Source organism: Mauremys reevesii, linkage group 2 (genome assembly GCF_016161935.1).
Source record: "Mauremys reevesii isolate NIE-2019 linkage group 2, ASM1616193v1, whole genome shotgun sequence".
Lineage (NCBI taxonomy): Eukaryota > Metazoa > Chordata > Testudines > Geoemydidae > Mauremys > Mauremys reevesii.
In genome coordinates, this window is record NC_052624.1 from 73,258,030 (window position 1) to 73,274,059 (window position 16,030).

The 16,030-nt window shown below is 37.5% G+C and overlaps 1 protein-coding gene across 13 annotated transcripts in view; it reads left to right on the forward strand.

The window, feature by feature from the left end:
* Nucleotides 1-16,030, forward strand: part of ZCWPW2 (zinc finger CW-type and PWWP domain containing 2) — a 119,492-nt gene that overhangs the window by 20,748 nt on the left and 82,714 nt on the right. For all 13 annotated transcript variants that reach the window (XR_005594977.1, XM_039527102.1, XM_039527105.1 and 10 more), the window contains one exon: nucleotides 6,212-6,371. Coding sequence is in view for 12 of the 13 variants with exons in the window: in XM_039527102.1 (XP_039383036.1) it covers nucleotides 6,212-6,371 (160 nt within the window). In the remaining variant the exon portion in view is untranslated. The remainder of the gene's footprint in view (nucleotides 1-6,211; nucleotides 6,372-16,030) is intronic.

Here is a 16,030-nt window from a genome sequence, read left to right on the forward strand (position 1 = left end):
AGGCTGGAGGGCAAGAAGAGCAGCAGCTGTTAAGCAGAGCTGTTCCTCCAGGCTCTAGCAGCAGCTGCTGTTCTTCTCTCCCCCCCCCCCCCACACACACAAAGTGGTGGAGGCTGCTGGAAGCTGCCAGTTTCCCTTTTCAACCAGACATTCCAATCGAAAACCAGACACCTGGCAACCCTAATTAGGCACAGTAGTAGGCCACCATGTTGATAGCCTAGGCAAACATCCTACTGCTTCTTTGAGTGTTAGGGCTTCCAAATGCTTCTCATCTGTCACTTTCGTGTAAGTTAGTGTGCAACAGATAGAGGGGAAGAGATGAAAGGTTCCTATTCTAAAAAGTTGAAGTCTTATTACAAGATTACTGCAAGGGAAAAGTTTGCCATCTTTCTCTATGAAGGTTAAACTCTTTTCTTCTCTACCAAATGTTTCCAGTGTAATCTTTGATTTTAAATATTTTCAGTTAGTATTTTAAATATAAATAATACCAATAACTAAATTAAATTCCTTAGGTTTGAGTCTCTGGGGCAGTTACAGATAAAATTAATGTAATGGAGGACAGTGAATGACATAAGTGATAAAATTAAAAACTTTATTTAAAATAATTAGTTAAAGCAAACAGGCTTTACAGTATAACCACATATTGCATTTTATACTTACATTCTAAGATGAAATGGTGCATCCAGGGGTGATCAGTTCTTGGTTGAGAAGAATGGTGTATAATCTCTTTCTCTAATGGTATTTTGATGGTGGATGAGCACGCTAATCTAAAATTAGCATACTGGCCTTTTTATAATCAGTTATATCAACACCCTTTAATTAATTAGCATTAAGCTTGCATTTTACCATATCTGTATTTCTGCTATCGTAATTAAAATGCCTTCTTCTCCCTCACTGGCTATTTAATACTAAATATAATTAACATCTGTGTAAATGCTATTCCAATATCTGTCAATATAGACAGCATTCTTCCAAAACATTCACATTTTGTCTAAAACTTGTTAAAACCAGTTAGGCGCAAACTTGTTATATAACCTGGGATTATGTACCAATTTATCCCTAACTTGCCTCTGAAATGTCTCACTTTATTTCACCCACAGTTTAGCAGGCCTCATTATTGACAAGCCTAAATTTATGCTCCATAACCTAGGCTATGGCTACACTTGCACTTCAAAGCGCTGCCGCGGCAGTGCTGCCACAGCAGCGCTTTGAAGCGCTAAGTGTAGTCAAAGCGCCAGCGCTGGGAGAGAGCTCTCCCAGCGCTGTCCGTACTCCACCTCCCTGTGGGGAATAACGTACAGCGCTGGGAGCCGCGCTCCCAGCGCTGGGGCTTTGACCACACTGGCGCTTTGCAGCGCCGCAATTTGCAGCGTTGGAGAGGGTGTGTTTTCACACCCTGCTGCAGCGCTGCAAATTTGCAAGTGTAGCCAAGATCCTAGTCTCTATTTACATTTCCACACATTTCTATTACATTTTTATTTAACATAAACAAACAAGGCTGCACCAGTCAATGAAACTGTTCTGTGTAGTGAATCTGGGTTCCTACAATTGGGGGGAAAAAAAGTTGACATCTTGCTCTGAGGACTTTTCACATACATTTTGGTTAAAATTGTGTGTGGACTGGAGTTTTCTGTTCCATAATACGCTGGTCTACAATTTTTGAGAAGTCGTCTGCTTCAGAGATAAAATGTGGTATTTATTATGTATTTTGATGTGCTGAATTCAAATATGACAATTAAAACAACTGATTGGCTACTGTTTCTAAGATATTTAAGTTTTTACATTTTATGTCTATGTATATTGTGTAGATAGTAGAGTTTTAATCATAAATTGTAAACCTAGGTCTTTTCATGTGTTTATGGTTGCTTTACATGATAATATTTCACCTGTCCTGTTTATGTAACACTTTAAAAATCAGCAAAAGGGTTATATAAATAAAATTTATTATGAAACAAAAGGCAAAAAACTATTATGTACATAGTTTAGTCCTATTCAGTGTCTACTCGGCGCTTCTTGGCTTGTCTCTTGTATTCATTAAATGGAGCATCTCTTGTCACTGTCCAGCAATAGTCTGCAAGCATTGATGGGCTCCATTTGCCCTGATAGCGTTTCTCCATTGTTGCAATGTCCTGGTGAAATCGCTCGCCGTGCTCGTCGCTCACTGCTCCGCAGTTCGGTGGAAAAAAATCTAGATGAGAGTGCAAAAAATGTATCTTTAGTGACATGTTGCAACCAAGGCTTTTGTATGCCTTGAGGAGGTTTTCCACCAACAACCTGTAGTTGTCTGCCTTGTTGTTTCCGAGAAAATTTATTGCCACTAACTGGAAGGCTTTCCATGCCGTCTTTTCCTTGCCACGCAGTGCATGGTCAAATGCATCATCTCGAAGAAGTTCACGAATCTGAGGACCAACAAAGACACCTTCCTTTATCTTAGCTTCACTTAACCTTGGAAATTTTCCATGGAGGTACTTGAAAGCTGCTTGTGTTTTGCAAGGTATTTACATGCCAGATATGCTAAATATTCATATGGCCCTTCATGCTTCGGCTACCATTCCAGAGGACATGCTTCTATGCCGATGACGCGCGTTTAAAAAAAAAAGCGTTAATTAAATTCTGACTGAGCTCCTTGGGGGGAGAATAGTATGTCCCCTTCTCTGTTTTACTTCCATTCGGCCATATATTTCATCTTATAGCAGTCTCTGATGATGACCCAGCACAGATTGTTCAGTTTAAAAACATTCACTGCAGATTTGACAAAACACAAAGAAGGTACCAACATGAGCTTTCTAAAGCTAGCTATAGCACTCAACCCAAAGTTTAAGACTCTGAAGTGCCTTCCAAAATCTGAGAGGGATGAGATGTGGAGCATGCTTTCAGAAGTCTTTAAAAGAGCAACACTCCAATGCAGAAACTACAGAACCCAAACCATCAAAAAAAAATCAACCTTCTGCTGGTGGCATCTGACTCAGATGATGAAAGTGAACATGCGTCGGTCTGCACTGCTTTGGATCGTTATTGAGCAGAACTCATCATCAGCTTGGACACGTCCTCTGGAGTGATAGTTGAAGCATGAAGGGACATATGAATCTTTAGCGCATCTGGCATGTAAATATCTTGCGTTTCCGGCTACAACAGTGCCATGAGAACGCCTGTTCTAGCTTTCACATAACATTGTAAACTAGAAGCGGGCAGCATTATCTCCTGCAAATGTAAAAAAACCAAAACAACTTATTTGTCTGAGTGACTGGCTGAACAAGAAGTAGGTCTGAATGGACTTGTAGGCTCTAAGTTTTACATTTTGTTTTTGAGTGCAGTTATTTTTTGTACATAATACTAAATGTGTAAGTTCAACTTTCATGATAAAGAGATTTCATTACAGTACTTGTATAAGGTGAATCTAAAAATACTTTTTTTACAGCACAAATATTTATAATAAAAAATAAATATAAAGTGAGTACTGTACTCTTCGTTCTGTTGTCACATAAATCAATATATTTGAAAATGTAGAAAATATCCAAAATCTTTAAATAAATGATATTCCGTTATTTAAGTGTGATTAATTGTATGATTAATTGCAATTTCTTTAATTGTGTGATTAATCGCAATTTTAAAAATCACTTGATAGCCTTAGTAAAGATCAATCCGGATAAGATGAAATGGTGCTGTATAGATGGAACTACCCAGAGAAAGTGGGGAAGATAATAGCAGCTACCTCTCTGGAGTGGAGTGTGTGCCCTTTATTAGTGAGATTCACAATCTCAAGCTGTTGATGGTGCTTGGCATTGCTGGATTCCCATGGCCACAGCAGCTAGAAGTATGTTTATCTGTCTTTCTTTGGTGAGGAGATTGAAATATTTCATCTGTGACGTGGATCTTGCTATACTGCTTTTTTTAATGTGTAAAGAAGGCTTAAAAGGTGTGAGGTATAGTTTTGGTTTTGTTTAATTTTTTTTAAATTTGGCTTGTTTTTTTATTAGAAATTCAGGTATTGCCAGACCTGGAAGACTTGGTTCTTGGAGAAATAGTGATGTGAGAGTATCATAAAAGTCAAGAGAGAAAAAGTGGAGCTGTTTAAGTTCCTAGACTATGTAACATTTTAACTTAAATTACTTATATTTTGGAGACTGGAACCCTTTGTTAAAGATTGAATGTCAACCACATATACTTGTTGGAGACTCTCTCCTTCCCTAACAACTCTTTACACTAAGCCATAGAAGACCAGTATTGACATTTCTGATATTTCTAAGGTTTTTTTTTAAAAAAAGGAAAATCTTTAGACTTTTTTGCATCATAAAGAAGCAAAAAAGAGCAAAAGTTCAGTTTTTAAAAAATCCTTTGTAGTTAATTTGTAATGATGATTCTAATATGCAACATTTTGTACTTATGTTATTGATTTGCTTGAGCTGATTTTTTAAAAATCTATAAATATTTGTATTGTTTGAGTCCTGGCTACCCCAGAGACTACTTATGTATGCACTATCACAACAGTTGAGATCTATTTAGATTCGTTAGCTAACAACCCCTAAATGTGAACCTCAGTGTTTGCACAGGAGGGGTCTTTTGCTTTGGAATTTCCTTCCACTGTTGGTCTAGTGAAGTCCAAGTCTATTGACCTTCAGTGCATAATGTAAAGGGTATCTCTTTACTTAAGGCTTGTCAGTTACCTTCACTCATATGAAGTAGTACCTCACTCTGTAAGTGGTCTGGTTGATTTCAATAGAACTGTTTGCAGCGAATTACTCATTAGGAATAAAAGTGGCAGATTCTGGCCATTGTGCTTTTGCTTGAGGGATAGTACTTGGGTGGGATGAGTCTTTGTTTGTCTGTAGTAAGAGGGTCATTGTACCCTTCCTTGGGTGTGTATCTGTGCCTCAGTTTACCCTTCTGCCTCTGGGTTAACTACATATCACAAAATGATAGTTCTAAATAAAAATGTACACTTCTGGGGTCTGATTATGAGTTGTCAAAATCTGTTCAGCTCTTCACCCTTGTATTGGGCTTCCCAAGTTTAATTGACTCTTCCCCAGGGCTTCACAGTTACGCTGGGGTCAGCATCAGGATTTCCCATGTCTCACACCATATTGCTCTTGTTCGCAGGTATTTCTGCTAAGACTATTCCAGACCCTTAGCTGATGCTATACAGCCAGCAGCTGTCCTTCAGCTGTCTCTCTGGAGAGCCCCACACAATACATTTCGTATTTCCCTGGCCTCCCCCAGTCTGAGCCTAGAGCACTGTTTTATATAGTCCTGACAGCCAGTCACATGCCCCTAAGTCACAATCCTTTCTCTTGAGTCTGTTTGCACTGTTGCAAGAAGCTGTTGTCCTTCCTGAAGTAGAAGGTTAACACTCTTCCTGCCAACTCTGTGGTGGGGTCTTTGTAGTCCATCACAATGTGGATAAAGGAAAGAGTTTTTTCCATTTCTCAGTTTTGTTGGTTTTTTATATTTGCTTTTTAACATTTTTTCTTTGTGTATTGTATATACACAAAGAGATTATCATGGGATGAATAAAAAAGAATTCTTTCACAGCCATGTTTCCTGTGCTGCTTATGATGGGTGTTTCTCATTCTCTTAATACAAATACTGTACCACCATTTTTTTTGTCACACTGAACAAATATCAGGTCATCTCTACCTGAATGAAAGGAAGTGAGACTGCCATGTGTGTAATGAATCAATGTAACATGGCCTGTAGATTTTCAGTGCTAATGAGCAGCTTTTTCAAAACCATAGCATGGGGGAGGAACCCAATAAATTCAAATGTTCATCAGGACAACTGTAGTTTGAAATCTGATACTGCATGCAGATAAGAAGGGAGATTTACTATCTGACCTTTTCAGGTTCCTCTTATATATATATTTTTATAATTATATTTGACAAGTTGGCAAGGACAGTTTCAAGCAAAGAAGACCTGAAGGTAATCTCTTACCCCTGAACTACACAAGATGACTAGGAACCCAAATGAAATGAAGACCTACACTGGTATAATTAACCAATATCACCAGATATTGGCATGTGTGGTTTTTTCTGATTTTTGTGACAAAACTATTGTTACTATTATATTTATTATTTATAGAGCCCTAAAATATGCTAGTCACTTTAGGTATTGCAGATAGGAAGAAACTTAAATATTTGGTGGTAACTGAGGTATTGATATTGCTTGTTGTTTTAAAATATACATTTCTAAGTGTCTCAAAAATTATTTTTTAAAGATGGCCTGGCATACTTTGTCCTGATCCTCTTAATGGACAATATGTGACGTATGACATGGATGGATATGTTGAAAGCAATCATGTAGAATTCTTAGGTGATCCCCATTCCAGAGGTTGGGTTGCTGTGAAATATATTAGCCGTTACCCTAGCTCAATTAAGGTAGGTAGAATAATATATTAACATTTCATAATGCTGGCATTTTATGTGTTTGCATGTTAAATATTCTAAAATAATTTACTTCATATATTTACTATTAAAGTGAATGAAAATTGCTATATGATCTGAATCAATAGTAGAATATTTGTTTAGGTATAATAGCTACAAATAACATTGTGTTAACTGTTTGGAATCTTGGGTTCACTTTTAAGAAATTTGAAAGTCAACTAATAAAATTATTTTTTTTTCTGATGGATGTAAAAAGCAGATTCAGATGAACCTATACAGTTGCATTTAAACACACATTTCTGTTCTCTAGAGCAATTTCAGAGAATGTAAACTTACAGTAATAGCCTCATGCAGAAAGACCTTAAGGAGTGTGACCAGTTTTACAACTTTCATACAGAGTATTCCACTTTTTTCTTACAATTTTTTTTTTGCACTATACACTTACAGTCGCAGGCAACCTCAAAAGCACACTAGTGATTACTGATTTACTACTGATTTAACAAACCTAAAAGAATACCACCTGTTTCTGTTATTTCCAATTATTCTGTTTTTGCTGTATTTTTAAAAAATGAGCCTAGAAAACAAAAACCTCAATGTACATTTACTGTCAATGTGAACTAGAAAAAAAGTAGTCACAAATATTTGCCATAAAACTGCCTCACTCAAGGCTATTCCAAACCTGCAGCTTTTCCACATGTAAAATGCCCAGTGGAATAATATACTCTTGCTGTTGCCAAGAGAAGGCATCATAATAGCCTTGTCAACATGTTTCGTATCTGCCCTGGCCATGCTTCCCTTTAGGCAAAGATACCACTTTGGGGGTTGTATTGCTTGTCTGTGGTCACCTGGCAGATTGCAGCTGCAACTTCCTCTTGATACTTCATATGTGGTGGCCCTGCAGACTTGTTTATGTTAGCAGAAGTCTGGGTAAATCAGAAGTGAACTTGGCCCACTGCCTTACTTTGGTGTTCTGAATGTACAATGGCTATCAATATCTTGATCTGAATTAAAGAAGAGGAAGTGTATTTTATTTACTATCCTTCGGTTTGAAACATTTTTTCCATTGTTCACTGTCTCTTCAACCCTCATTGATACATGTTTTCTTCTGGGAGACATATACGGTAATAAAATTACATCATTCTCCTTTACGGAATTGGATAACACATGATGGGTTCAGAACTACCATCCTACTTTTGTTTAACTAATTAGTCATATTTTCTAACTGGTTTTGGCTCATTTTCTCCAGATCTTTGTGAGAAGTCATGTTTAATTAGCTGGAACTAAAATAGTCAATGATACATTATTTTATATGTATATATAATATAATACACATACATACTTATCAGTTCAAACTTTGAACAAAATTAATAAATGACCTTAAAACAAACTGGAATTAGCCTTTAGAAAGGTAAGGTTTTTTTGGTGAATCAGTAAATCTAGATTTGTCTTTTAAACATTTCATAAGCTTTACTGTAAAGCTCCTCTTTTATTTACATGTCTCTGGAAAAAAAAAGGCCTCACTTCTGCAGTATGTAATTTAAGAGTGAATCTTGATTATCCACTTTGTAAATTAGATATTCCTCTTAAGTAAACTGTCAAATAGCTCATTTGCCATGTGGTGTCCTTGCACCAGAGAGTGTACCTTCTCTATTTTCAGACTTCTCCAGACAAAGAGACTGCATCTGTCCCCTGGAAACTGAACAGCTTACTTGGAAAATTAAACTATAGCATATTGACACCAGCAGCAAGGCTTCCCATCCAATGCTCTCAAGAGTGGACAGGGCTCTCAATTTTAAAGGATTTCTACTTTAACGTAGTTATCAGAATGGCTTTCAGAAAATATATCTGGTTTTGTGTGTGTGTGTGGACAGCCGTTATCAAGATGCTGCCCTTTGTCCTTTCTACCACACTAGCAGTATTTACCAAGGGCCTAACAATGGTCACAACCCATCTCAAGCATCAAGGTATTCCTGTATGTAGAAGTCCAACATAAAGGATGTACAGTTTAAATTTTTAAGTCTCTTGATAAATTGGGACACGTCCACACTTGTACAAGCCCAACAAATCTCCTTCATAGGGACTGTCCTGAACTTGTGTTAGGCCAAGGCACATCTTGTAGCAGAGAGTTTCAGAGAAATTTATTAAGCAACCCTACAAAAGCAGTGATAATTCACCTGAGGCTTTAGGTCTCCTGGGCGCTTTCATTTGTCACTTTATGCTTATCTGTGAATGAAGTGGGTACAGCACTGATTGGCAGCAAAATTAACTCCAAACATGAACTACATGGGAGCTTTCCAGAGCATGTTTCCAAAAGTCTTCAGGATTTTCTGCTAGTGAGAATTCCCAGACACTGTTTTGCAGGAGTTCATTTCAATTTTCATTCTCAGCTGTTGTGATCATCACAGACTGGAGAGCTCACCTTCAGGAGGTTGATATATCACATATTCTACCCCCTGTGGACTATAAAGCTCAATATAAATGTTCTGGAACTCCATTATATATGGGGGCTCTAATATATATATTTCCTGCAGTTGGCCAAAACTATATTATTCAAGTGCTAAGAGCAATATGGTAGCTATGTGTTATATCAACAAAAAAGGACATTCTTACTCAACTGTCAGCAACCAGTGGCTCTGTGAGATTGGTGCCTGGCTCTTGAACTAAACTTGATACCTCTACATCTGACACAAATAACATTTGCTAGCAGGTTCAGGATTCAGGGACAACAAAAGTTGTCACTGGAAAGACCATGGTGGAGCTGCTGTTCAAAAATTGGGGTCATTTGTCCATAGACTGTACTGATGCTCAATGGGAAGAGACATATCCTTTATTTTGCTTCAGAGCAGGGGTGGATGGAGATTTGATCAAAGATGCATTTCTGTTGGATTGGAACAAAGGAATTCTATACATCTTCTCACTGATTTCATTGATCCAATGAGTAATCAGAAGAATGTAACAGAACATAGTCCAAGTCGTATTGGCTGCTGCAGCATGGGCCAGACAATATTTGTACGGAGATGAAGATCTCTCAGAGGAGTCTCCATTTCTTTAAATGGTATTAACTGATTTTCTCTTTCCAGAAGACTCATCTTGCATCATAATCCAGAGTTGCTTCACCTTATGCTTTGGTTCACAGAACAATGAGTACATCTGCTCTCATGTGCTGTGTAAATGCAGGAGATTCTGCTACTATCTAGAAATCTATTTACTTTGAAATGTTACACTTGGAAGTAGAAAAGGATTTTCCTCTGGGTAGAGGAAAATAGTCCATCTCCTCTTGCAGCATCCAAATACTTACTTTAAATGCAAGAAATACTCAAAATATCTCAGCTTTTCCTTGCTGACATCTCATGGTGACATCTCAGCATATCCTTTGCCAGTGAAGGGTTTGCCAATAAGGGTTTCCCATATCAGTTATGTCCCCATCACAAGATTTCTGAAAGGAATTAATAATATTAATAAGCCTCTGACTACGAGATTCTGGGACTAGACGATAGGAGATGTATCACTTGATAATCATCCTGTTCATTTCCTTTGATGCATCTGGCATTGGCCACTGTTGGAAGACAGGATACTAGGCTAGAAGGACCATTGGTTTGACCCACTATGGCCATTCTTATGTTCTAATATCGCCCTCCTAGTCATAGAACCCATTCAATCATAGGGCTTTACTTTGGTACTGTAAAGTTGATAGACTCTCCTTCTGAAATCTTGGGAATGTGCTCTTTGTTTCACATGTTATTAAAGACCTAATTTTTAATCACAAATACATCTGCAATGAGTGAGTTGCATGTTTGAATGGCTAATCTTGATTTAATCTAATCTGTGTTCTTAAAAAATTTTTTATCTGGGGAAAACTAGATTCAGTAATCCAGATGGATAGGACTACAGCTTTGTCTAGATTAGGAAGAATTTTTTTTTTAAAGTTGTTACCTAAATTGAGTTGGCTAACATGATTTGAAACACTTAACACCTAGTGTTGACACAGTTTAACATTTTTACAACTGTGTTAAAGTAATAGTGGAAGAAAAAGAAAACCCCCTTGCCCAAGTAGCAGAGAAAAATTTATATGATCTGTTAAAGATTTCAACAACCTTTTGGTGGTTATAACAGAAAAGGCAACTAGACTTGCGGAAGATGGAAGAAAGCCAACTAGTGTAGCATCTCCAGAAGAAACTGCACCTCCATGTAACAAGCAAAAGACCATATGACTCTGGCCTTTAATCTGACACCATCAGTTCCTAGGAGGCAGACGTCTACTCTTCTCAGAGGAACATCCACTACCTCAAATAAGTGGGTCATGGAAATATTGAGAAGAGGTTTGCTCTACAAACCAAAAACATCATAAATCCTTGATTTATCTAATCCTTCATTCCAAAAAATCCCCCAAGATTCATGGAAGAAGCCATCACTCATCTCATCTGGAGAGACTTTATATTTAAATACACCATGAACACACACTTCCATGCTGAATTTAAAATTGAGACTCTTCTTAATACTTTACTTTGTATTTTTTTTTAAGGAATCTTCTGTGGTCCATGGATATGAAGGAAGCATACTGGAAATGGGAAAAATCAAGATGTCATAATGACTGAAATAAGAGAGCACAAATTCCTAACTTTTTCATGAGCTTTTTAGTCAGTCTAATGACATTAAGGTCACATTTATTTATATGCATGGATTTACCAGCTTGATTTAAATAAATTCAAGAGGTGTATAAAGAAAAGTAAACAATTGCCAGTTATATTAATTTCTAATTATCAGTGATATTTAGAAATGCAAGTAGTATCAATAAGAATTGAGAAATAGAAACAGCTTACTCATTTTACTTCAAAGTGGTCTTGTTCTACTATTGCTACCACAGAAGATACATTAACAAAAACTAAATATTGAGTAAACTTATAATTTAAGTGAGTTGCCATGTGAAAATATTAATCTGAAGTTATTGGCGGTGTAAAAAAGTAAAGAACTCTTGACATTTTGATCCATATGATTGCCAGAAATGTTATAAAATAATATTCCTATTAAATTTGATTGTTTTAAAATATTCATTTGAAAAAATTAACTTGCTAAAAGAGATGCTTCAAATGTAAGCTAGAACATTGTCAATTTCATCTTATTTATGTTCATAATATTAACTTTGGCATTGTCCCATCTAATATTTAAAAGTATTTATTATAAAACAGAATAGCCAAATCAACTCAGAAACCTAACTATTAGTAAATAAAGGTCTGTTAGCATTCACTTAGAAGTTTTGAATTATATACCTGACATTTAAAAAAACTTTCACTAACCTTTTATAAAGTTCATAAACTCTTGAAAATGTTCTGTTAAGTAGTTCAATAAAAATACAAAAAATGAATAATTTTTTCTTCTTGCACCGGTACATGTTAAAGGTATTTTTGTCAGGGTGTTTATTTTGGTTTGGTTTGGGTTTTTGGCAAGCCATTAGGTTCTTTGTGTCTTTTCCTCATCTGTAAAATGGGATGATAATTATTACAATACTTCTCATGTAAGGGCATTGTGAAGGTTAATCAAAATGTTTGAAGTAGTTTGAAATCCTGGAAGGGAAGATGCTGTAAGTGTAAGGCTTTATTATTATTATTACTATTGCTTAATTTCAATTACCTGCTCAAAATTATGTTTGAAATTTAGAGCTTGCTACTTACTATCAGATCTTTTAGCAAAGGTACTCAAACATTGGATTAATTTTTGAACAAGCTCTGAAGACACATTTAAGTCATAAGAATTGAGATTTGCTATGTCTTTCTCACAAATATATCATGCCAATAAGTAAGGTTACTTGAAGTGTTTTACCACAAGACTCAGAACTTTTTCCAGTTCACAACTCTGACATTCTCATGGTTTTTAACTTAATCTTTTTAATGTGTCATATTTTAGTTCCTGGAACTGGGAAATTATTCCTGGAAACTGCATCCCAGCTGGGAAATTGTAGGAAAAAATATGTCCCCGAGATTTTAAAATGTGTATGGATCTATGAACCATGACAAATTTTGCAAGGCAGTGTTATATACTATATTTGAAAGTTTTTTTGCAGTTTAATTATAAATCTTGTCAGATGATTTTCAGCCACTTTTAAAAAACCTTGAGAAAGTTGAGGCTGCAATCCAAAGTGTGCATTGTAGGGGAAATTGTCTTAAAATTTCTTGCAATAAATTTTCCATCTTTTTTTGGTCTGACTGATAATTTGACTATTGGTAACAAAACAATTATCTGATTAAAATTTTTCCAAAGAAAAATTGTGAGTGAGAAAAAAACACTTTCAGTTCAAAGATCCTCCCAAGTGCTTTTCAGCCTGAGAGCCACTAATCCTTGGCATGGGAAAGTTTCAGATTGAACACTGGTCTTATTAAAAATGGTTGATTTCTTGAAAATTTAATGATCATGCTCCTTATGATCATGCTCCATTTATCATATTAATCATTTCATCAAGCACAGTCTTCAGTTTCACTTACCTACATTACTGTGAGATCCTAAGACAGAGAAGTCCCTTGTTCTATTCTTGGCTGACCAATCCTGAGGATGCTCTGGCTCTGTACATGATGGGATAGTGCCATCGTAGAGCTGTTGGAGAAGGGGTAGAAAGCTTGTGCATCCCTCCTTTTATTTTTTTTTATCCTGTCCTCATCTCCCAGGGATTGTGATTTCAGTGGAGGGAAAGAGAAAAAGCAGGAAATGGGATCCGATGAGTCTCTTTGCAGAGGATGTTGGAGCACTGTCATGAGATTTCTTCTTACTCCCCCAAATCACAATGGGAAAGGGAGAATCTTTTGCTCAGTGGTTCTGCCCTCTCACGGACTGATAGCTGTTTCAGGCACAGCCCACCAGAATACCTATACTGATAGCTGAGGAGAATCTGAATTATCACTCACCCCATTTCTCCCCTACTGGAGCCACTGATTACCCCAGTCTGTCACTACATAGATCTTTATGTATCCATGCCATAATATCAAGGTGCCTCTGTAGTGTCTGGATACCTAAAATCATTCACCAGCTTCTTAACTGCTATTTATGGCAGCGTGGAAGTGTAATCATGGACTTAATCCTTGGGCAGAGTGTGGCGTTAAATGGCACTACATTGTTGAGGAGCTGTAGTCTGTATTATCCTTCATGGTTCCAAAACCAGACAGTTTGCAGATAGCCTTGTAGACTCCTGAGCCAAGTTTAGGCTCACAGTTAGTGAATCTCTATTCTCATCAGTATTTGGAATCCATAGTGGGCTTTTTGACATTGCTGCAAATATGTCTCTTCAGATCTTAATATAATATCTTGAACATTCCATGCCTTTGCTGCTGTTAGATTGCTCTCCAGAATTTGATATTGAATGAAAATTGGCAGTTTTAACTCGTGTGAGCTAACAGACGCTTGTACTAAAGCACTTCATTAGCAATTTTCGAAGCAGAAAATTAAACACACATAAAGTACCACTGGTATTCATAAATACACTAATGTAACACATACTTATGATTTAAATCAGGCATCTTTCATTCCTAGGTTACAAATAGTTTGCCATTGATCCCCAATTTAGGTTCTCTGCACATAGTATATATGACAGCTCTAACTGCTCCATTGCATAAAGTTTTAAAAATGGTAAGCTGTCTCACCACTTGAGGACACACATTTATTCACTGGCGAGGTACACTGGTTAACATCAGTTTTCTTTCTAACCAATTTGTAAAGAATTCCATTTTGGAATTCCAATATTGCCTTTAAGAAAACGTTTTTCTCAACTTTTAAAAATATTTTTCCAGATTTTACAGTCCTTTTATCATTAGTTCCTTATGTGCATACTATGTATTTAATTAAAAATATTTTATTCTGTGAGAGAGCTCCATTTGAGCAGTCTCCAAGGCTATATTACTATTTTTTCTTTTGGGTAGTTTTTCTCTCTTCTTGAGTATAGGTAATTTCTTCTTTTGGGATAAAGGAGAGTATACTAATGGTAGAGCTGTTCAAGATGTCATTTTTGAGACCTTTCCCAAAACGTCTAGCCAATAAGGTACAGTTTATGCAGAAAACCTTGAACAAGACTTTAGGACAGAGTTTTTTTCTTCCCAGGAGGCAAGATTTTGTTTCTAAAGCCTTAACCTTAAGAGATGGGGCTGGACTGGTCCTTCAACCCAGTTCTGAATTCAAGGCGATCCAAACATTGCAGTTGAAAGGGGAGCACTGGAGAGCTCTTTAGAACATCAGTGCACTTTCCTTATGATGAAAAATGTTAACTCTACATTCAGAAATTTCTTGCTAACTGGGAAACTTTCTCAGAGCCAAGAATAGTGACAGTGTTTCTGAAAAATCTGCAAACTGCAGCACTAATCATATCCTGATTTGTCAAAGCACATCTAATGTTCAGTTGACAGTTAGATGTGACATCAAAGTCCATGGAACCTACTTCAATAAAACATTTCAATGTCTTGGATTCTTCAGTTGTACTTAGCCACAAAAAGGCTTGCATTGGTGCCATATTTTCTTCGTGTTCTGTGGATGTGTAAATACTAGAAAAATACTGAAGTCCAGAGGTGTTTTCTGCACACACAAGAACAAGGGAGCACTCTCCCATTCATAGGCAGCAGAGCTACTTTATGCCTTCCCTCCATTTCCTTTGCTGCCCAAACCAGTAAGAAACATCAGCCAGGAGAAGGTCCTTTTAATTAGTGGCTCTTTGCTAGACTTGAAGGCTTTGGCTCTTCTTCAAGTGCTTGCTTATGTCCATTCCAAAGTAGGCATGTGCTTGCCCCAAGCACCACTGCCAGAAGGTTTTCCCTCAGTGGTATTCGTCGGGTTGGCTCTGTTGCCCACTGGAGTCGCATGCTCATAGCACTGATATAAGGGTCATGCAGCCCCTCTCAGTTTCTTCTTACCACCCATTAGGGTCACTGGAACTATCTTGTCCTTGTGTTCTACAAGTACCCTCTCAGTGGATTTTTCCAACCTTCATTGTATATAATTATTTCTTGATCTTAGTAGTTAGTTAGCTTAGCGGAACCCTGGTAAGCAGGGTTAGTCTCTGCCCAGTACCGGACCATGCGTTGGTCTCTAGCTTTTAAGCCTTGAGCCTCGTGCCATAAGCCTATGCCTGTGAGCGACCTCCCATTTCAGCTGCCTTAAGTGCCTGGGGGAAGCTCACGTGCAAGAGCGTTGTAAGATCTCCCAAGACTTCAGAACCACCATATTCTCCAGAACCATGGTATCCTTCAAGGACAAGGTCCAATTGCGTCCTCATCCAGCTTTCCTTCCAAACGTGGTTTCACAGTTCCATATAAGCCAGGACATCTTCCTACTGGTCTTCTATCAAAAATCACATGTCAACAGAGAAGAACAAAGGCTCCACTCGCTAGACATCAGACGTCACTGGTTTTCTACATAGAAAGTACTAAGCCATTTCAGCAGGGCTTACCATGAGGCAAACTGAGGCGGCTGCCTCAGGTGCCAGACTGGGGGGGAGGGTGCCACTAGGACCCAGAGTGTAGAAAATTGTCTGCTGCTGATGCATATGTATTCTCTCTGCTCTAGATGCACAGAGATGGCAAAGTGCTGTGCTGGAGGAAGGAGGGCACAAGAGACATAACAGGCAGGAGAAAAGGTGAGAGGGAATAACAGAAAGCAGCAGGAGCTGCAGGGAGAGAGAGGAA